The sequence below is a fragment of the Haematobia irritans genome, chromosome 2 (genome assembly GCF_050003625.1).
Source record: "Haematobia irritans isolate KBUSLIRL chromosome 2, ASM5000362v1, whole genome shotgun sequence".
NCBI classification, from domain to species: Eukaryota; Metazoa; Arthropoda; class Insecta; order Diptera; family Muscidae; genus Haematobia; species Haematobia irritans.
The window spans coordinates 58,944,686-58,968,258 of NC_134398.1; the positions used below are offsets into that span (position 1 = coordinate 58,944,686).

General features: G+C 30.1%; 1 protein-coding gene across 1 annotated transcript; it reads right to left on the reverse strand.

The window, feature by feature from the left end:
• Positions 1-11,956: 11,956 nt before the first annotated feature.
• On the reverse strand, positions 11,957-17,477 carry LOC142227558 (uncharacterized). The gene is made up of 7 exons (XM_075298074.1): positions 17,383-17,477; positions 16,704-16,850; positions 14,818-14,889; positions 14,185-14,754; positions 13,917-14,104; positions 12,589-12,751; positions 11,957-12,536 (listed from the first exon to the last, which is right to left on the reverse strand). Exons 2-7 carry the CDS (start codon positions 16,771-16,773, stop codon positions 12,058-12,060), a joined length of 1,542 nt encoding a protein of 513 aa, XP_075154189.1. The 5' UTR covers positions 16,774-16,850; positions 17,383-17,477; the 3' UTR covers positions 11,957-12,057.
• Positions 17,478-23,573: the final 6,096 nt, after the last annotated feature.

Here is a 23,573-nt window from a genome sequence, read left to right on the forward strand (position 1 = left end):
AAAAAATTTTCTATAGAAATAAAATTTTGACAAAATTTTACGTGGAAATAAAATTTTGACAAAATTTTCTATAGAAATAAAATTTTGAAAAAATTTTCTATAGAAATAAAATTTTCACAAAATTTTCTATCAAAATAACATTTTGACAAAATTTTCTATAGAAATAAAATTTTGCGAAAATTTTCTATAGAAATAAAATTTTGTCAAACATTTCTATAGAAATAAAATTTTGACAAAATGTTTATATAGAAGTAAGAGTTAGACAAAAATTTCTATAGAAGTTAAATTTTGAGAAAATATTCTATAGAAATAAAATTTCTAAGAAGTAAAATTTTGCAAAATAAGATTTAATGTTTGGTAGTGTTTTGGTAAAATTTTCTTTTGTTGACCTTCTAAATCCTTTTAATTCCATAAAGATATTTAAACATATTCTGTAATATTCATGTCATTATGATTGCATTTGTTTTTTGCCGTAGGATATTATATAGGTGGACACGACCAGTTTCTTTTTATTTCGTTTTTATCGTTTTGTATTTTATTCGTTTTTCAAAGTTGAATTCAATTTTCAAAATACAAAAAATACTCACTTGATAATATTGATTCAATTGGGTAGAGTCCTATTTCAGATTTCTCTCTTCGCCCTACATCGTAAATTCTTCTTATCTTTCTTACCTCATTTAGAATATTATCTCGCTCAGATTATCATTATCATCTCCATCACATTAGTGCAATTGTTTTGTGCTTTCACTTCACTTCACAATCATTTAAACACCCCTATTTTCTGCATTATTTCAATTTGCGCCATCGACACTTTCATTCTGCCCAAGTCAAAATAGTGCAAATCACTGAAGTGTGGTGTGCATAGAAGGGTGAGAATGATAATGGGCAGAGATTTGATACACAATAAGTAAACAATGGGTGTTGGGCTGAAGGTGTCATGAAATACTACCTTGAACTCTTCGTGGTTGGCTGGCTTTAAAAGTATAATATCCTTAATATCCTAAAAGCGATCATTTAAAAAAATAGATATGGGGTAAATCACGGCTTTGTCTTCGGCGTTGGTTCCATATCGAAAATTGTAAAAAATGGTCCATATCCATTGTAAAAAAAATGGTCCATATCGATCCATAATTATATATAGCTTATATATAAATCGATCCCCTGAGTATAACTCTGGAGCCTTCTTGAAAAGTAAACTTTATCCGATCCGTTTGAAATTTGTTATGTGTTATTAGCATATGCCCTCTAATAACAACGCAAAAGTTGGTCCATATCGATCCATAATAATACATACACTGACGAAAAATACTGCTTTTAATATATTTGGGTGTAAAAATTATATGTTTGGAACAGCGTTGCCAGAATTGTTTCACCAAAACCCGCTAGATTTGTCCAAAAAAGCTAAAAAATGTTTAAAAAATATCTAGATTTTTTTGTATCAAAAGTCACATTTTTAATTGTAATTTAACAAACTTAAAGGCTTTATTTCACTTAAAATGCATATTATTTTAATTGTATTCATTTTATTTCCATTTCTGTGAGACTGTGAGAAAATCTATGTCATATTAGCTCTGTTTGCGTACTCGATACATTTTGATTACTATCACAATTTTTTTTTTCATTTATATTTCCTAGTAAAAACTTTTTTCGCGGTAAACTTGCTATTATCAGCTGGTTAATCATCAAGAAGTCCAATGTCACATAGAACTGCATTAGAAAATATCAATATATTTCGTTTTAACTGAATTAATGATAAATTCGTGAACGTGTACACTTCTCCTAATATTACCCAAGAGAATAAAACCCATTCTAACTGTCTTGCAAGTTTATACTGAATAACTTTTATTCGAAAATTTCCCATACAAACCTATTGTTGTCCAATTTTCGTAAATGTAAATCCATTACATTAATAAATAGCAGATTTGTTTTGATCCTACCACTACGAATTTTTTATTGCATTTTTTTGATGTTAAAAAAAATAATACCACATTCAAAACTTTATTTCCTTAATTATTTCTATGTTCGGTTCCAAAGATTTTGTACACTAATGATTGTGGTATTGATTCAGAGTCAAATTTGAATTTATTCGTTTTTCAGCTTTTTCTTCATAAGCTATCACAGTGCTTTAAAAACGTGCTAACGACAACTTAAATTTCCAAATTCTCGACTTTAAGTAGAAATTATTCTGTGTATATGTTTTTAAAATAAAATTTTGAAAAAAACCTCTTCTTGTTTTGAACGCTATTTTGGTTTGTGGTCAAGATACAAAAACTCCACAAATTTTAAGACTATTTAATTAATTTTAAGAATTTTTTAGAATTGACCCTAGCCTTCTTTCATGAAAACATACCCATTTTTAAGTTGAATCATTAACTATAAGGACAAAACGATTTTATCGGCTTTTGGACAAGGAAAACAGTTTATAACATATAAGAGAAATTCACAAATGCTATTATAACCAAAATTCGCGTTCGTATTTTAAAGACATGAAATCTTTCTCATGACAATATTTTTTCGGTGTACAAAGCAATTCACATCTACTATTTTAATTTAGTAATATCATAATAACTTTAGAATACGTATTATAATAACATAAAAAGGATAAACGAGTCAACTGCTATTATTCCTAATAATTTACTGACAGTTTATATAAGGAATTTGTATGGTAATAGTAGATTTAAAGTTTACGATAACTTTTATGAATACGAGGAAAAAACTTTACAACAAGGTGTATTTGCTGCAAAAATGCCCGCATAATGGCTGGAATAATTACTAAGGCTTCAATTGAGCTTTGAAATATGCGGAAACCCTTATTCTGGCAGCAAGACTTAGATAAAAACGAAGTTTTATCCATATTTCAATAGGAACATGTCGAAAATAAAAAAAGCCCAAAATAGCTAAAGGGTCATGAAAAAAGCCAGAAAAAAAGCTAAAAGCTAAATGCATCTTTTTCTCGCTAAACGTCTACAAAATAAGCCAAATCTAGCGGGAAAAAAGCTAAATTGGCAACGCTGGTTTGGAACACAAATTTTTTAACACAAAGTTTTTAGGTACAAGCATATAATGTTCATAAACTAGCATAACATGTTTGCGGCATATATGTAAATATGTTAGAACATATTATGTTTGGGACATAAAATGTTTGTAAATATAAAATGCTCAGATGCAAACATTTGTTAATTTAGAAATATTCTATAAACAGATATGTGTTTTGAAAGAGAGACCTAGAGAGTATGCTGCAAGTAAAAGTAACCAGTTGGCGCCTTAAAAATATATCCACAGAAAGAAAATTTCATTAAAATTTTTTATTACAATACAAACAATATTTTTTTGGACCAATCGTGAAAATATATCTGTTTGAAGCAAAATGTATTTGAGGTATATGTTACAGATGTTGAGGGTGTAGCCCCCATATAAACCGATCCGGTTGAAATGTGGTATATGATGTTAGTATGTGCCCTCTAACAAACATGCAAAAATTGGCCCATAAAAGTTCATAATTATATATAGACCCAATGGAAACCGATCCCCAAAGTTTAATACCGGGGCCTGAACGGGGAGGGGGACCTAACCAAGAATGAAAAGTCCGAGACCCGATCGCCTGTCTGTCTATCTGCACATGTATCTTTGTGTGCAAAGTACAGCTCGCTGTTTAAGTCCAATCTCCTCAAATTTGGTACAGGATATTTCTTCGAATCAAAGACAACTGCCATTGATTTTGAAAAAAATCGGTTCAGAAGATCGGTTCATCTTCAAATTTCGTACAACTGATTTTTTTGTAAGTCCCGTAAAAATTGGAATATTAGCCTAATCGGTTCAGATTTCGATATTGCTCCCATATATATATATATATATATATATATATATATATATATTATATATATATATATATATATATATATATATATATATATATATATATATATATATATATATATATATATATATATATATATATATAATATATATAATATATATATATATATATATATATATATATATATATATATATATATATATATATATATATATATATATATATATAATATATATATATATATATATATATATATATATATATATATATATATATATATATATATATATATATATATATATGGCTCTAGAGGCCAGAATTTCATATTGATTTGCTTCAAATTTTGCAAAAGGAATATAATTGATGGTGTCGTATGTTTAATTTGATTGAAATCCGTGCAGGTTTAAATACAGCTCCCATATATGTCTTTCGCCCAATTTAGGTTCATATGACCACGGAGACCAAAGTTTCACTCCGAATATTGAAATTATGCACAGAGAATACAATTAACATTTTAGCAAAGTGTACCAAAGTTGGTCAAAATCGGTTTATATTGACAATAATCCCGAATACATATCTATCGACCGATAAAACATAATTGCACTTTTGCGTAATTGCATCAATACGAGATGGCTTTAGATTTAAATATTTCCTATAGGACATTAACCAATATAAATTTTAAGTCAAGAGATTTTGCAGAAGCCTAAAAATGGTGTCCAAATATATTTACCTTTGTATATAGCACCCAACATAGTTGTAGGATTTGAGATGGTATCGAAAATGTAGATGTACAAAGTAGTGCAGGGTATAATATACATACTCGTAGTCGGCTCCGCCTGACTTTAGTCTTCCCTTACTTGTTATACCCTCCATCATAGGATGGGGGTATATTAACTTTGTCATTCCGTTTGTAACACATCGAAATATTGCTCTAAGACCCCATAAAGTATATATATTCTGGCTCGTGGTGAAATTCTGAGTCGATCTAAGCATGTCCGTCCGTCCGTCCGTCCGTCCGTCTGTTGAAATCACGCTAACTTCCGAACGAAACAAGCTATCGACTTGAAACTTGGCACAAGTAGTTGTTATCGATGTAGGTCGGATGGTATTGAAAATGGGCCATATCGGTCCACTTTTACGTATAGCCCCCATATAAAGGGACCCTCAGATTTGGCTTGTGGAGCCTCTAACAGAAGCATATTTCATCCGATCCGGCTGAAATTTGGTATATGGTGTTGGTATATGGTCTCTAACAACCATGCAAAAATTGGTCAATATCGGTGCTTAATTATATATAGCCCCCATATAAACCGATCCCCAGATTTGGCTTGTGGAGCCTCTAAAAGAAGCATATTTCATCCGATCCGGCTGAAATTTGGTACATGGTGTTGGTATATGGTCTCTAACAATCATGCAAAAATTGGTCCACATCGGTCCATAATTATATATAGCCCCCATATAAACCGATCTCCAGATTTGGCTTGCGGAGCCTAAAATAGAAGCAAATTTCATCCGATCCGGCTGAAATTTGGTACATGATGTTGGTATATGGTCTCTAATAACCATGCAAAAATTGGTCAATATCGGTGCTTAATTATATATAGCCCCCATATAAACCGATCCCCAGATTTGGCTTGTGGAGCCTCTAAAAGAAGCATATTTCATCCGATCCGGCTGAAATTTGGTACATGGTGTTGGTATATGGTCTCTAACAATCATGCAAAAATTGGTCCACATCGGTTCATAATTATATATAGCCCCCATATAAACCGATCCCCAGATTTGGCTTGCGAAGTCTCCAAGAGAAGCAAATTTCATCCAATCCGGTTGAAATTTGGAACATGGTGTTAGTATATGATCTTTAACAACCGTGCCAGAATTGGTCCATATCGGTCCATAATTATATATAGCCCCCATATAAAACATTCTCCAGATTTGACCTCCGGAGCCTCTTGGAGGAGCACAATTCATCCAATCCGGTTCAAATTAGGCACGTGGTGTTAGTATATGGTCGCTAACAACCATACCAAAATTGGTCCAATCACACAAAAATTGGTCCATATCGGTTCATTTCTATAGAAAATTTTGTTAAAATTTTATTTCTGTAGAAAATTTTTTCAAAATTTTATTTCTACTTTGTCAAACTGAATTATATACGTATTGGATCGATCTTTTTTGATTTAATATATACCACGTATGGACTTACATACAATTTATAAGATGGTGTTAGGAGGTTTTAAGATACCTTGCCATCGGCAAACGTTACCGCAACTTAAGTAATTCGATTGTGGATGGCAGTGTTTAGATGAAGTTTCTACGCAATCCATGATGGAGGGTACATAAGCTTCGGCCTGGCCGAACTTACGGCCGTATATACTTGTTTTTACTAACATTTTGCGTCCCAGGGCATTATTTGGTTTAAATTTTAAACCTATAGATTTTGTAGAACTGTAAACTTTTTCTTCCAAATCGGTTCGGTTTTAAATATATGTACAGTGAAACCTCTGAAAAGTTGACACTCACCATCGTCTAAATTTTGTCCACATTTGGGAGTTGTCCATTTGTGAAAAGTTAATTTAGCGTATTAATATAACAAACGTTCCCGGACAACTGTCCACCTTTGGGATGTGTCCGGTTTTCAGGATGTCAAAATTTGAGAGTTTCATTATAATTGGAATATGAACATTTATTTGAGATGATATCCAAAATGTTGATGCATACACAGAGAATACAGATAGGTTGTGACAACCGAATTTATTGCCAACCTCCTTTTGGCAGTTGTAGCTACTATCAGTTGGCAGTTGTGTCACCCGACTTATTCGGTCGACACAACTAATACAACATATGGTGTTGGTTGGGTCTGCCGACGCATCGGTTGTGGTTACCATCATCATTCGGTTGTGTTGCCCAACCTTAATAATACTCATGACCGAATTAAAAATCAATTCCTTCTCTATTAAATATTATATATGTATATGTATATTGGTATAAATAAATAAATAAAAATACAATGTATTTGATATCAAAAGATGAAAATTGCATTTAAAAATGTTTAGCGATTAAGTTAAATTTTCCATATCGCAATATATAACATCACCAATTTAGACGATATGGTGAAAATCTGTATTATCGGAACTGTAGCAAGGTCATGTTGATGCTTGATAAATCTTAACCGAGAAATGTTGGCTCAAATGGTGTTTGTTTTGGGCGGTAGGGAATAAATTTTACACTTAAACATTTAAGAAAATGGTATGATCACATCATAGACTGGACGATGCTAAGGATAAATAGCTGTAGAAACTGCATCACTTGGTATATAAAACTGGTATCCCGCAGTAGAATGGGCCCATGGTATACAAATGTATCCGATTTCCTATGCAAAGATATTTACCAATTAAACATATTGAAGTGGAAATTGGGGTATATCCCAATCCGTTTTCGGGCATATAAAATAATCAGGACCTACATGATGTTTCCAATCCCATCGCTTTCACTTCTCACGCTATCTTGACCTGATTTCCCTAAATATTTGACTTCTTGCCCATTGAGAAAGTGCATTTCTATGTCTCAGTTCTTCAGAAAATTTATTGTTATATTTCTGACGGTTCAATATGGAAATATTAAAAATACGTATTCTTTCGACATTAAATAATTATTTAAATAGAAATGACATCCGAAAAATAATTTAAAAGACATTCGGTTGTGAAAACCATCCGTAAGTGGTGATTTCTATGTGACAGTTACGACAATTAATTACGGCAGGTTGTGTGATCCGAATTCAAGCAAATTTTTTTAAAATAGAGATATTTAGTTCCTACAACTGTTTGTCTTCTATCACAAACGAAAATCTATTGAAATGGTCGAATCATGGTAGTAGAGACAAGCATGTGATCGCAAATATAGTAGATCGATTGGGATAATTGATATTTAATTATAAATGTAGATATTTCATTGCTTCAACCGATTTCCAACCTATCTCTTCTCTGTGTGTAGAATGGTGTACAGTAATATAGACGGCTCCGTCCGACCTTAGACTTTCCTCGTCGTTACCGGTTTAAATTTTAAGTCTAGACAAAATTTTGTCGGAATCCGTTCAGATTTAATGGGAATATAAACCAAGATATAGAGCAACGCCAGACTTTTGACTTTCCTTACGGGGTTTTATGTGTGATAGATCTGTAATAGTATGTTCATTGTTTTCGAAATTAAAAATGAATTCGAAATATAAAGCAATGTGTGTACTATAATTTTCTCTAAGAAGGAGCGGGAGCAGAGCGATTTTTTTTTTGCTCGGAGCGAACCGAAAAAATGGACCGCTCCGGATCAATGGTTCTATGCACCGCATTCATTCAACAGACTCAGATTCTACCCCCGGTGGAAGCGAATAAGTTTTTCAATTTGTAAATTTATATAATAAGAAAATGAAAGTGTAACAAAACAGTTTGATAAAACTAAGAAGTGAAATTGGAAAAAATAGTTTTTAAGTATTTTAAACTTCTTCATCCAAATGAACTTCTAAGGCACAACTTCTAAATCAATGTGTTTTCGTGTTTCGTCCCAGGCTGTTAGCCGATTTAAAATTTAATTCTAGAGATTTTGTTGAAGTATAAAAATTTTTCTCCAAATCTGTTCAGTTTTACATATTTTTGTATGGGAATATAAACCTTTATAAAGCGCCCACCAAATTTGAAGCAGTTGAGATGGTATCAAAAATTTTGGTCTACATAGTGGTTTTCTAACTAAGATTATTTTTCTTTAAACATATATTTTCACGCTAAAACATGCTAGCTATTCAACATATGACTTTAAATTTGATTTTTTTGGTCGGAAGTCTGATTCATAGATTCAGCAATTGATGTTTGGAGGATGTCATATTCAAAACACGATTCCCATTTCATATATTCTAATGAAATGAATAGAATTTGCAATGAGAAAAGAGAACATGCTTTGAATAGTTTGCTAAAAAAAATGAGAAGAATGAACAAGGTTTTGAATGCACCTGTATATAGGAGATGAATAGGAGGGAAGGATTTAACCCATCTTTCTTACCTCCATAATAGACAATCAGCCTGATTGGTGAAGTGTGATATACTCGTATTATTATCCATTGTTTTTCTATATTTCATGCATTCGAATCGAATGATTTTCTCTTGTTCATGTATGCAAGTCCTTTAGCATACATCAGTTCATTCGATCTTTATTCCATCATAAACACATAACTCTCCATTCACACTCACAAATCCATTCGTTAAAACACACAAACAATAGCAGCGCATACAAGCTATCGTCCTTCACAATAATCATTCATCATTTTCATCTTTATAAAATGCTCCCTGTTATTGAAATATGTGAGTCGTTTTTGTTTTTTTCTTTTCTGCCAAATCATTTTAATTTTTTCTGGGTTTCACTGCACCGAACCACAGAGAACAAAACGTTGAAGCTTCCTCATGCAAGCAACAGCTTTTCGTTTCTTGTTTTTCCTTTTTTTTGTGAAAATAGGATGCATTGAAAGGGGGGGTGGGGGCGAATTGCTGGAGCTATGTTTTTGTTTGTTCACATGAGTGGTTGATTACTTTGACCGGGATGTGTGTGCTAGCTATACAGGTACCTTTCCTTGTACAAACGAGAAGTGGTATTAATTTTGTACATAACACTGGGACTGATCGTGGCATCATCGCCGTATACAAATCAAAGATTTAAATGCTCGTTTTCGATTTATGTTCGTTGTAATCATGAATTTGTTGTTGTTTTTTGATTTCAGCTTAAAACCATACATTGACTAAACTACAAGTGTAGCTTAACCAACAGAGGAAAAGAATGTTTGTGAAATTTATTTGGGCAAAGCCCTATAGACTGCACAACGATTATATAGCCCCCATATAAATCTCCTGGAACCTCCTGAAGAAACAAATTTCATCCGAGCCGGTTGAAATTTGATAAGTGAGCCGGTTGAAATTTGATAAGTCAGTATATGATTTCTACTAATCAAGCAAAAATTGTTCCATAACTCTCCATAATAACCCAGCAAAAAAATGGAAGTTGTTCCATAAAAATTTCTATTTTAGAACATCCCGGAATTCTCCATCAATATTTTTCCACTTCTGATGAAGTTCTTTTGGACTAATCTTAGAAAATACGCTGTTTGGCGGTTTAAAGTCAAATTCTAAAATTTGGACAATTATATGTCGCCAAAACGAATAGAAAATCAAAACAAATTTGAAATTCTGGCATATCGGCGTAAGATGTATATGAGAGTTATATCTAAATCTGAACCAATTTCAACCATATTTGTTATACTTGAGATACCATCAATTGTACTCCCTGTGCAAAATTTGAAGCAAATTAAGATAAAATTCTTTGGGGCTAAAATTTATTTGGCCCATCGCACAGTGGGCCAAATGACAGGTTTTTGACGCATTAAATCAACGGAAACACCCAGAGCTCTGAAATTTTGTACATATACCACTGGGGATGAGAATAAAGTACGATTAAAATTTTGGACCGATCCGCCCACTGCCACGCCCACTTTAAAATGAAGGCCTATTTCAACCCAAAGGAAGCGCCTAGAACTCTGAAATTTTGTACATGTACCACTGGGGATGAGAATAAATTATGATAAAAAATTTGGACCGATCCGTCCATTGCCACGCCCACTTTAAAATGAAGGGCGTATTTCAACCCAAAGGAAGCGCTTAGAGCTCTAAATTTTTGTACATGTACCACTGGGGATGAGAATAAAGTATGATCAACATTTCAGACCGATCCGGCCACTGCCACGCCCACTTTCTAATGGAGGATGTATCTCAACCACATTTATCATACACCAAATCAAATATTTCAATATGTAGTAACATTGGAAACTGAAAATCTAGATTAGAACTGATGCTCACTGTTACTCCATCTTGATCACTGTCTTAAAGTGTATATGATTTCAGAAATTTTAGTTTAATTCAATCGCTCATTTTAGCTAAAAGTTTCAAATACCATTATTTCTGCAACACTACACTGATAGAAAAAGCTTCATTGATAATGTGAATTGCTTCGTTGTATTAACGAAATTTGTCATTAAAATTGAGCCAACGAAGCTTTTCGTTAAAACAACGAATATGTCGTTGTACTAATGAAATGAATTATGAAATACTTGTCATAAATGCAATGAAAGAAATCATTGTAATAATGTAACAAATCCATTATATCAATGAAACAAAATTATGGTATGAATGAATGATTTCATTGTAATAATGTAACATATTCATTGTAACCAAGAAGCATAGTTGTTGTACGAATGAATGATTTCATAGATATTATGAAGCCTATTCTTTGTATCAACGAAACATAATTATTTTATGAATGAATGGCTTCATTGTTATAATTCAAAATATTCATTGTTTCAATGAAAACTTTACATTGTTTGAACGAAAATATTTCATTGAAATAATGAAAGCGATAGTAGTATTAATGGCGGACAATAATTAATACTATGAATATATTCGTTGTAATAATGATACAAATTCGATCTCCCAATGAAATATGTTCATTGTTTTAATGAAAACTTTACATTGTTTCGATGAAAATATTTCATTGAATTTATGAAAGCGATAGTATTATTAATAGCGGACAATCATTAATACTATGAATATATTCGTTGTAATAATCACTATTAATTAAATATTGTAAGTATATAAGAAACTCTATTCAAAATAAAATGTTTGTAATAAATGGGCTAATTTCCTTTTACATTTTAAGCAAAACAGCATTGTTTTTCATAATTTAAGAAAAAATTTATTGTTCTCAACAATAAAGCATTTATATAAAACTTTACTTAAGTGTTAAGAAAATTATACTTATGTAATTATTGAAATACCTCAAAATTTTTGTTGTTGACATGAATCAAAAAGGTAATTATAACTTCGAAAAAATATTATATAAATATATAAACTTATAAATTTTTGTTTCATTACAAAAACTAAACACACATACGACAGAAAAATAATACATCAAAAAATAATCATACCTCTAATAATTATAGATTTTTGTTTCATTTTAAAAACTAAACACTTTTCATACGCCAAAAAATATATATTCCTTAGAATGACAATTATATTACCCCTTTCTTACAAGAAATCTAAAACCACAAAATTATGAGAATCGTAATAATAGTATTTTCAAACATTTCATGTAGTAATTTTTAATCTAAAAAAAATAAACCAAATCCTCATACAAATTGTGGTTCATACATTTTATAGAACAGTAGATAATTCATGAATAAGTGATAAAACTTTGGGGAAGCCTTTTTTGCCGTCAGCAATATTATAAAAAAATTTTTCAATAAAAACCCAGAAAGGGTAACATGCTTCCGGGTATTCTACATTAAATATGTGGAATACCTTGAAGCATATGTCTAATGCTCGACAAAATGTATTCACCTCCAACAATTGACCATCTAAATAAACGTAATATTTTTCAATGTTAAACATTTTTCTGTTACCAATTGCCAATATAAATGGTTGTATGGGTTCACCCCTCTTTTTTAAGAATTGAAGCCGATCTTCCTGTTCTTGAAGCGTTTGGCTGATGAAAATGAATGACTCTTGCGAATCACGTATGGAGTAACGACCATAGGTTTTTTTGCCATCACAGTCTTTGCGTTGGAATTTTTTAGTGGGAAAGAGGTAGCTGTGAAGGCTCCAGAGAAGTTTTAGTCCAACGCCATTTATATCTATAATCAAAATAGTTATTGGAGTGAATTTAATAATTTTGAATATAATTACCTTCTTGAATGTTGTTCGGATTTATTCCCGCCAGAACTTCCTTCGACTCTTTGTCGTGAATTGTTAAATGTTGTTTCATGTAGTTGGAGAGGCATATAAATTTGTCAGTCCAGCCGAGAATTTGATCAGCATCCTTATGAATAATAGAGAAATCAATATCCATCTATTTAAAGAGAATTTTAAATATCAGTGTTCAGTTATACATTTGTTTTATGTATCTTTTTAATCGCAACTTAATTTAAATTACTAGTTTAATAAAAATATTTGTTTTATGTACGTACAAATATTGAGAAAATTTAATTTAAATTTGTTTACTCTAAAAAAATTGATTTTAACTTTATTTGATTTGATTGGTCTTAATCTATATAGGATTGACTTTAATTTAAATTTATTTAATTTATTTTTGAATATTTTTGAGTTAATACTTTTTTTAAATGTTTATACTTTATTTAATCAACTTAAGTCTATATTAATGTTTAATATAATTTGGATTTTTAAATTTAATTACTTTTAATTGAATTGATTGTAGTCTAGATATTAAATTAATGTTATTTTTAAAAATGTATATATTTTAATTTAATCAAAGACAGTTTTCTTAATTTTTAATATATTTTTGTTTTTTACGTTTACTTTATTCTAGATAGATTTGAGTTTAATTTAATACTAATTTATTTGAACATTTATTGATTTGGTTGAATTTAACTTAAATTAATATTTTTTTTTAATTATATATTTTAATTTAATCAATGATAGGCTATATCAATTTTTAATATAATTTAGATTTTAAGTTTAATTTAGTCTATATAGATTTGAGTTTAATTTAATATTGATTTATTTTAAAATTTTTTGATTTGATAGAATTTAACTTAAATTAATATAATATAAAAAATCTGTATTTTAATAGGCTATATTAATTTTTAATAAAATTTAGATTTTTAAGTTTACTTTAGTCTATATAGAGTTTAATTTTAATTTTTTTGACATTTTTTGATTTGATTGAATTTAACTTAAATTAATATTATTTTTAACAAAAATTTATATTTAATAGGCTATATTAGTTTTTAATAAAATTTAGATTTTTAATTTTGAATATAATTTAGATTTTTAAGTTTACTTTAATCTATATAGATTTGAGTTTAATTTAATATTGATTTTTTAGAATTTTTTATTTGATTGAATTTAACTTAAATTAATATTATTTACAAAAAATCTATATATTAATTTAATCAACATTTAATTTGAAATATAGACTATATATTTCATTTTAATTTAAAATTGAATTTGAATTACAATAGTTGAATTTTAATAAGTTTAATTTGTTTACTTACCAATTTAAACCCAAAACGACCTTTGTATTGCGGCCAGGCTTTTAAAGACTCACTCATGTTTAAGCTTTTGTTGTGAACTTGATCTAATCTATATTTAGAACACGAAGACCAGCTAGACATAAACTCATCGGCCGACAGATTGTCATATTTTAAACTTTGCATAGAAATTAAAGCATTTTCTTCAGGAGCTGGAAAAAGAAAAAAAGAAATATTTTAGTTATTGATGAGCAAATTTTATATTAAATGATATATAACAACTCATACATACCAAACTTAGCTTTTGCATCCTCATTATTTTCTTTCATCGATTTTGTCTCGCTAAGTGACTTCAATTGCTTCCTGATATTGTGAAATTTTGTATAAATCTTGCCACGCCTTTCGGTTCGGTAAAACTCTAACTTTTCTGTTGGAAAAATTTCGAGAATTTCATTTTCCAAACGATGACTAGTTTGTAACGACAAAGGCAAATTGTTGAAATCGAAGTGTTGAACAATGGTGTTAATTACAACTGATCGGTGCTCATCAGTTAGTGTACGTGTGTTTTGATAATTTTGAAGAATTTTCTGGCCATTATGATGATTTTTCAAAATATCCATGGTTTTGATATTGCTTACGGATATATCGACTTCATTTAATGATAATGAGGTTTTCGGAGAGGATACTTCATTTATAGTTAATACTTTATTATTTTGGTCCATAGATGGTAATTTGTTTTCACTTCTCCACTCTTCAAGGCAATATTTAAATGTAAGGGCGTCTCCAATTTTCAATTTATTTGTGATTAATATTAAATCATCAGTTTTAATCCTCTTAAGCAAATTTATAGTTATATTTTCATCTAAAATATAATATATATGGTAATTTCAAATTCAATAATCAAGTTTTTTGTGCAATGTTTTACCTTTGAAAAATTCTTTCAAATGTAGCAAATTCCATTTTGATAAAATAGTGGTCAAATTTTCGTCACTTTCGTCTAAAAATAAAAAGAATAATAATTTCATGCAAATACACGTTAAAAATTTTATACGGTCTCTTTTAACCGTATCATAAATTTTCCCTTAGATGTTTTTATAATTGTGGTAGGAACTCCTAAAATGACTTCTACTCTCATGACGTCATAGTCTCCTAAGTCGGAAGGATCCACTTCAAATGCAGTGTAATGTTTAGAATATTTAAAAGAATTTATTTGTCTTGTGTACAGATATACCAAATGATCGGATATTACAACTTTTTCGATTATGAAGAAATTGTAATCTGATGTTCGAGTTGCTACGTAAAAGCCGCTTTTGTACAATATATTGTTGAAACGTACTTTGTTGTACAGATCAATATTTTTAGGTTTTGTATTCAGTTTATTTGAAATGATATCTAGATCAAAATTTTTTACTTTATCCATGGAAGAATAAACAAGATGTTTTCGTTGTTTCTTTGAAATTATGAAGTTTGCAAAATAAAATTGATATTTTCTAGCAAGGGAAATGCTAACATTTTTTCTGGAACTTATTGATCTTGCGTACTGTTTAAAAACTCTGTGGCGGGCTTCGTAATGAAAGCTCCAAAACTTCCGAAGTGGTCCACATAATTCCATTACCTCAGGGTAGTGAGTCAAAATATGAAATTTCGGTTTCAATGTATCTTTAAAAAGTTTAATATATAATACGTTATGTTGTCTTATAAGCTCCTTGAAGGATGATCAGGAAAAGTCGGTGCTTTGAAATAAGAGCACTTTATCTATTATCTCTATCAAAACTAAAATAAATTCCCATACATCATCCTCTGAGGGCACAAGATCTCCCACCATAATTGGAAAATACACAACAAAAGTTAAAATTTCCCTAGCTGACATTTTAAGGTGATTATTTTTCAGGTGTGACATGGTTATATCTGGTGATATATTCCCCACTTCTAATTCACCATACTCAAAATATTTCTTTCGATCATTCAATTTGTCTAAAGAAAAATATTTTTTCTTAGTAATAAAGTATAATAGAGCATGGCACAAGTCATAGTGGCAGATGCCCTCCATAACATCATGCATAACATCGACACTTACATTATCGATAACATGAAACGAGGGAATGCGATTGAATTCGCATCTGGTCACAATCCCAGTTGTAGTGGGATCATTTTGATTGATATGATTTTCATAGTTTTGATGTGTCCGCCGCAGTTCGGGCAACGCCATAGGAATGATCTGACTGTCAGCTTTGCTAATTGTACAAAACCTACAAAATGGCTTGTTAAATGATTTCCCATAACCCATCAAATAATTTACACCGAGATTATCACCCACAATTAAAACAGGAATGCAATGAGGATGATTTTTTTCACCCGTCGAAAGTTCAACCTCAATTCCGTCCACTTCCAACGTTATCATTTGATCAATCAAAGCGTTTAAACAAGCCTGTCTTCCAAATGTTTTTAAATCATTGGATGTTATTGCAGTTATAAAAAAAATGTTGTCTAGTTTAGTGTCTTCTGCGACACAAGGGAAACTAAAGTAGAAATTAGACACAACGTTAGTGGAATGCGAGCCCAAGGGGTTGTTAATTTCAATTTCATCGCAATACACTATATACGGAATGAGCAACTTTCCGGGATATAAACTGCACTTTTTTTTCCAAGTATTACCTTGAATAATGTTTGTAAACGAATTTGCATTTAAAAGATTTGATATATATTTTGTCATGTGTAATAAAGCATCATCCTTTTCAAGAATTTTTTTGAAGGTAAAAGGTAAATTCATAATACCGATCTTTTTTTTCACCTCACAAAATTCTAACTTACCTTCTTTGTGAATATAATCCTTGGACGTATCCTCCTGCTCTTCAAGATTCTGCATATTTCCCTCTTCCATCAGCCTTTTTTTCAATAGGTGTTCAGTTTTCACAGACTTAAATGTTGTTTTGCACGCTGTTATTATGTTACAAATTTCTGAAAATAGGTTTTTGTCAAGCTTTTCCCCGAATTCACGAAATAGGTGTAGCAGAGGGTCTATAAGTAATTCCAAAAGGCTTTTATATATGGTCTCCGCGTCACTTCTCGGAATATTAAAATTTGAATATAGTTTAGTTGCAAAAATGAGAACATTTTTTGATATACATTTTATATTAGAGTCGCTGTCTTTCTTTGGCTCTAATATTTCATTATCGAAATCTTTGCAACTTTTCTCATTTATTAAACCATTTGTAGCGGTTTCACCAATATTGCTATGTATATCATCAGGCAATAATATTAATGACTCACTTTTATCCATCGATGACGCTAACTTTGTTTGTGCATGCTTAACGCGACAATGCCTTTTGAAGCCAGAGGAATTTTTATAGGCCGCTCCACAGCACCTATAAGTGTCATCGTATTTTAGAAAATGATACGATTTTAAATGTTTAAAATAAGTATCATTTTCATCAAATGTTTTGTGGCACAAAAAGCACTTCATTTTTTAATAAAAAACACTTGCACTCACTAATTTACACAGAGCAACCAAACTTTTACTTTTTTATGTTTTGCCGACGGAGAAACACACTCGCGAATAATCATACGTGCGCACCGATAACTTGCATAAATCACACTGACATTATGAATTGGCTGTTGCACAGCCGTGGTCATGCCTATTACATTAATGCCAGGGTTGCCACGAAATATTCTAATACGAACAATTTGATGAAAATTTAAATTTATTTTAAAAGCATGGCTATTTTTGAAATGTTTAACATAATATGAAATTAGTGAAATCTAGCATAATTTGTTAAAAATATCTATATTTCGTGTTTTCATTTTCATTTACGTTTTTGTTTTATTTGTTTGTATGTTCCCGGTAAAGACTAAAATCTAGTTTAATACAAGTTGTCCGATTGGTATATTTTTTTGCCAGCATGTAGACTTTTCGATTCTAAAGGTGGGTATTAAGTTCGAATTTAGCCGCAAAAATCGTCATTTTTTCACTTAAGTGAAAACTAAATCAGTAAAAAAAGGCATAAAATTATACATATTTGTTGCAAATTTGATTGTAACTTGATGGGAAATAGACCAAATCAAATTTTCACAAAGTTTGTATTCCTTAAAGTGGATTAATTAAGAAAAGTAATCGTGAAAAAATGGCGATTTTAGCGGCTAAACTCGAACTTAATACCCACCTTAAACACAAAATGTTATTTACTGCCTTTTGTCAGAAAGTCATATTTTCGAAGTTACGGGCCCCGAAACTTTCCATTATCATTTATATTAGATTTGGTACCAAACGCACAAAATATTCCCAATAATGATATATATGGTATCCAAATACTAGGTACACACAAAAAAATTTTTTCTGATTCAATCACGAAATTAATTGATCCAATTAATTTTTTAATTGAAATGTCTTCAATCACGAAAATGATAGTATCAATCACAGTTTTAATTGGGCATAGAAAAAATTCTTGATTAAACAATTAATTAATTTCATTACCAAATTTCAATTAATTTTTTAATTGATTCAATTAAAAATTTAATTGATGTTGATTGCAAAACTCAATTAATTTAGTAATTAAAAAAGGTAACTATTTTCAATTACATTCTGAATTGGCTTAGAAATTTTATTTGGATTAACAATTGATTGTTTGAAAAAAATTTTAATTAAAAATTTTAAAAAAATGTTCATCACTTTTTTAACTGACTTAGTCTTCCGAATTTCATTAAAAGTTAATTGTATCAATTAACTTTTTAATTAAAAATTTTAAAATTTTCAATCATTGACTTAATTAACTTAATGTTTCTATCTTGATTAAAAACTTAATTGTACCAATTAATTTATTAATTGAAAAAAAAAATTCATTTAAACAATATGGTACTCATATTAAAGCGTACTCGAAGTACATTGCGAATTTAAATACCGCGTAATTTTTTTGAAAAACAATGTTCGCCTGCAGCGCTTTTAATTACAAAAATACCCGGTTTTACACTATATTTAATTTCCTAAAAAGGAAAATTTCTCAATTTAGGTGGAACTATTTTTTCGGTTGCGGGGTTTTCTTTAACAAAAACTGTCTTCCCACTCTCGTTAAGTCGCAAAAAGAAAAATTTTTGCCAAAAGCATCGCAAAATTTTTCTTTACAAAAAACCTGCGTTTCGTTTTTAAATACGTAGACTGTATGTATGTGTATCCAAAGCAAATCCCAAAATAGTAAAAATTATAATATTTTTCTAGGATATTTCTGCAAACTATTATTTTCTCTTCAAAATACACCATATATACTAAATAAATTTTAAATTTAAACAAAAAGCTGCCTTTGTAAACAAATTTTTTTCAGGGGTCGACATCTCGAAAAAAACGCTCTTCCGAAAAATTTTTTACTTTACATTTTTTCTTTAAAGTGCACTCTCCTATCCCCAAAATATTGTGGTAAAGAAGATTTTTTCCATAAATTATTTTATAAAAAATGTGCGCAAAAAATGCTTACATCTTAGAAAATAAAAGATTTTGCAAATTAAAGTTTTCATGCGGAAAGTATTCAAAATAATTTCTTGTAACTTTTGTAGAGAAATTAACGCAATAGTAGGGTTACTTCCATTATTGAAATACCTTAAGCGAAAAGTTCATTTGATTTTCCAGTCGATATTAATGCTTTTAATAATCTCCAATATAGTAAAAAATATTTAGCGGCAACACTGTTTCAAACAAAATCCAAAATGTATAACGGTAAACAACATGCATTTCGCAAAGAGTAGTGGAAGAGCAAGACTTAGAGGAGAGTATACAAACTTGCAAACCGCTTTGTTGTTGTTGTTGTTGGCAGAAGTCGTTCACTCAGAGAGTATGAATGCGTGTCTATGGTATACATGTATGTATATTCTTATGTGAGTATACCAAACGAAAGAGCATTAGTATTTTTCATGTTATGAAAAAAATGATCTTATGCTTCAGCTTAATGTTATGGGCGAATGTCATATGATGAATGGCAAATATGTTTAAATCGAGAAATTTCTGTTCTGTAGATATGTATCATTTTTGATAACGTAAGTATGTATATAAACAAAATACCTATCTTAGCAGAGACTGTACATAAATGCGTACATATTAAAGTGAATATTACGAAAACATAACTATATAAGGAGTAGGTGCGTGATTATTGCCTTTTCGATTTTTAAAAACTATAAAACTTAAAAACTAATGTACGCAGCAAAACCGAAAAAAATATTTTTCATAATCGAATAAAATTTATAAAATTTTATTTTTTTCTGAAGGCGCCGGTTTAATGGTTTTTTATTTTCATTTAATTTTTATGGCTGACAAATCTTGCATTGTCGGAAGGGATGGATGGATATATATACAACGTCTTTTTTCAAACATGCAAGCCCGTGAAGCCTTCTTAAATTTAACGATTGTGTCGTTGTATTAATGAAACATATTCGTTAATTTTTTTGAATTTTATAAAACTCGAATTTTTAAAAAAATATTTTCGGAATTCTACATTTTTGTATCTATTTGGATACTCTGAAACCTTTAAAAAATATTTGTAGTAAATTTTTGCATCTTTTTGGGCAATGGAAACTAAAAATAAATTTCGTCATATTAACGTAACCTGTTTCGTTAATGTTATGAATATCAAAAACTTCTAAAAAACATGCAACGATCAATTTCATTATATTAACGAAATTTTTCATGTTATTAATGAAACATTTCGTTGTATTAATGAAATATAATTAACGAAGCCCATTCATTATTATTACGAAGCATTTTTCTATCAGTGTATGTTGAAATGGGAACATATTCGTTAAAAAATGTTCATATACCGTTTTTGCGTTCCCAGTCCAAAAATAACATTTTGTTCTTGAAACATGTTTGAAGTGATCATATTACTTCTGTACGTGTCACTACCTTGACACTCTGCTATATGTAAGTCTATATGTAAATATTAGCTTTATGATTAAGCATATTTTGTAACTGAACTTGTGTCGACGAATCAGTTACAGTAAGACACCCAGGACGACATTTTATTTTATGTACCTATTATTAATGATTTGCCTGAATTTCTCATTCGTTACCATTGTTTTGTCCAGGTGTTTCTACTAAACAAAGTAACGCTACTTCATTCACTGAAAAAAAAACATACTCGGCTCCAAAGATTTTGTCTTTACTTTAAAAAATTTGGTATTGATTCCGAGCCAAAGAAGCGGAGAATACAAGTAAGGTTGCTTTTAAGACACAATTCTCTTTTAAATTTAGGTTTTGTGTACTTGCTTCTAGGAAGCAAATTTTAATTTTTCGCTTTCTCAGCTTTTTTTCTTCATATGCTATCAAAGTTCTTTAAAAACGAGTTAACGGCAACTTTATTTTCCAAATTAGGACTCGACTTCCAGTAGAAATTATGCTATGTTTGAAGTAAAAAACTTCTTTAAAATAAAGTTTTGAAAAACATGTCCTATATTTGAACGATATTTTTGCTTTGTAGTCAAGATGTAAAAAGACAACAAATTTAAAGACAATTTCATTAAATTTAAAGAATTTTTCTGAATTATTAAAGTCAAGTTGACCTTAGCCTATAAATTTTTTCTTTCATGTTAAGATACCCATTTTTTAGTCAAATCACATAATTATAAGGACAATACGACTTCATTGAAAAGTTTATCGACTTTTGGACAAGGAAAATAAATTTATTTTAGAGAAATGCTTCTTCTATGCTAAGCAAAATTTGTATTCGTATTTTAAAGACATGAAGTCTTTGACCTCACGACAATATTTTTTTCAGTGTTCTATTTCCCTGCACAATTATTTTACTTTTTTCTTGATGGTAGACTTATCACTTTTTAATGTTTTTGCATTATTATTACAGCACTGGGAGTTGTTTTCTATCCAATATTTAACCATTTCTGCGTTTTGATTGTAACACCATAATTATAACAGGGTAGCTTTATTAGCACTTATAAGCAGACAAATTTATGTTTGCAAGAAAGACAACATCTCAACCTTTCTAACGCAGTACAAAACTCAACCAATACGTTCCAATATAGTAAGTTCTACTCCAGAAAACATGGGACATACATTATATTTAGCAAAGAAAAAATATGCTTTTTGTCACACATTTTTCTTAAACAACCAAACAATATTTACCATCGCTGTTAATTTTTACTAAAAGTACATACTTTGACTTAAATTTTACATTTTAAATTAAGTTTATAACTTTAAACACTTTTTTACCAGCAAAATCTCTAAAGCACCTTGCTAAACTATGAATTCAAGAAAAAAATCAATGGCAAAGAGTTGCCACTTCGTCGGCCTGAGACGGCCAAACGGGTTGCCATATTGTTTTACCATTTTGGATTTGTTTTTCGTAATGTGTTGTCAACTTTTTCGTACCACCAAATATTTAATTTTCACAAGTTCAAAAATTGATTTTATGCGTGAGAGTTCGGTCATTTGGCCCAATGTGCATCGGTCGAAAGATAGCTATATATTAATCTAAACCGATTTTGACCAAATTTGGCATGCCGAGTTCGAATGTTAATTCTACTATCCCCGCAAAGTGAATCGAAGTAAAGTTTTGGCATCTGTGGCCATACTAGTGTAAAACTCGCGAACGATATAAATGGGAGCTATATCTAAATCTGAACAGATTTCAATCAAATTTGGCATACTTGACAATACTATCAGTTTTACTCCTTGTGCAAAATTTGAAGCAAATCATCAGAATATTCTGGCCTTTTGGGGCAAATAATTGCATATAGGGCGTAAGATTTATTTGGGAGCTTTATTTACGGGATTTGCAAAATATTCAGATGTACAAAATTTGAAGAAAATCGTTACATAAACACGTCAATTATAATCAAATCGGTGATAAATATATATGCACTGAAAAAACAGTGAACCCACCAGGAAGAAAACATTTGGCTAATTTTAGAAAATTTTTAATATTTTTAGAAAATTTTAACTAATCAGTATTACAAACGCTGGCATCACGCCGATATCACAAAAATAAGTAAATATTTTTCGATAAATTCAAGAAAATTTATTAGACGTAATTAATTTTTTTCACTTGTTAAAGAAAATTTTGTAGTTTGAAAGAAAAAATTGGAGTTCAAAATTGCAAGAATGTCTTTAGTGAAATACGAAGTTCATGATAGACGCATTTGTAGTAAAATTTACAAATTTAAAGAAATAATGAACTATTTTGTGAGAAGTACGAATTTAGTAAAACTTTTTACTTCATTTGTGTATAATTTTTTCCCGTATTTTAGTTCATTTAACTAATGTACGCAAAAAATTATCAGAGTAACGGAAACTTTCTCCACACCCTCAAAACAAATCGCTTCTTTAACATACGTTCCAAACATATTTTGCAGGAAGCACATATATTATTGGATACTGCCGAAACATTAATATGTTTGTTTTATGTGAACATATCATATGTTTGGAAGCAGTTTGAGCCCAAAAATATTATATGCTTGGAAGAATTTTTCCCAAAGACGATTGTGCTCATTGCCTAACATACTCGTAATTTTCACTTCCTCGAAATATTTTAGTTCTTGGCACCTTTTTCTGTAATACAAATAATGGTGAAGAAATTATTCATTTTATAAATTTTTTAAATTTTACCTTTTGCCTGCACGGAGAATCGAACCGAGGACTATGCAGTTTGTAAGCCAACAAACTACCCACTGGACTACGTAGCTGTTATAGTC

Coding starts and splice junctions, on each gene's coding strand:
- LOC142227558 (XM_075298074.1), bottom strand. CDS start 16,773: ATGGAAGAGGGAAATATGCAGAATCTTGAAGAGCAGGAGGATACGTCC. Junction 14,890..16,703: donor GGATTATATTCACAAAGAAG/GTAAGTTAGAAT, acceptor TTTTATTTTTAG/ACGAAAGTGACGAAAATTTG. Junction 14,105..14,184: donor GGATGCAAAAGCTAAGTTTG/GTATGTATGAGT, acceptor TTCTTTTTCCAG/CTCCTGAAGAAAATGCTTTA.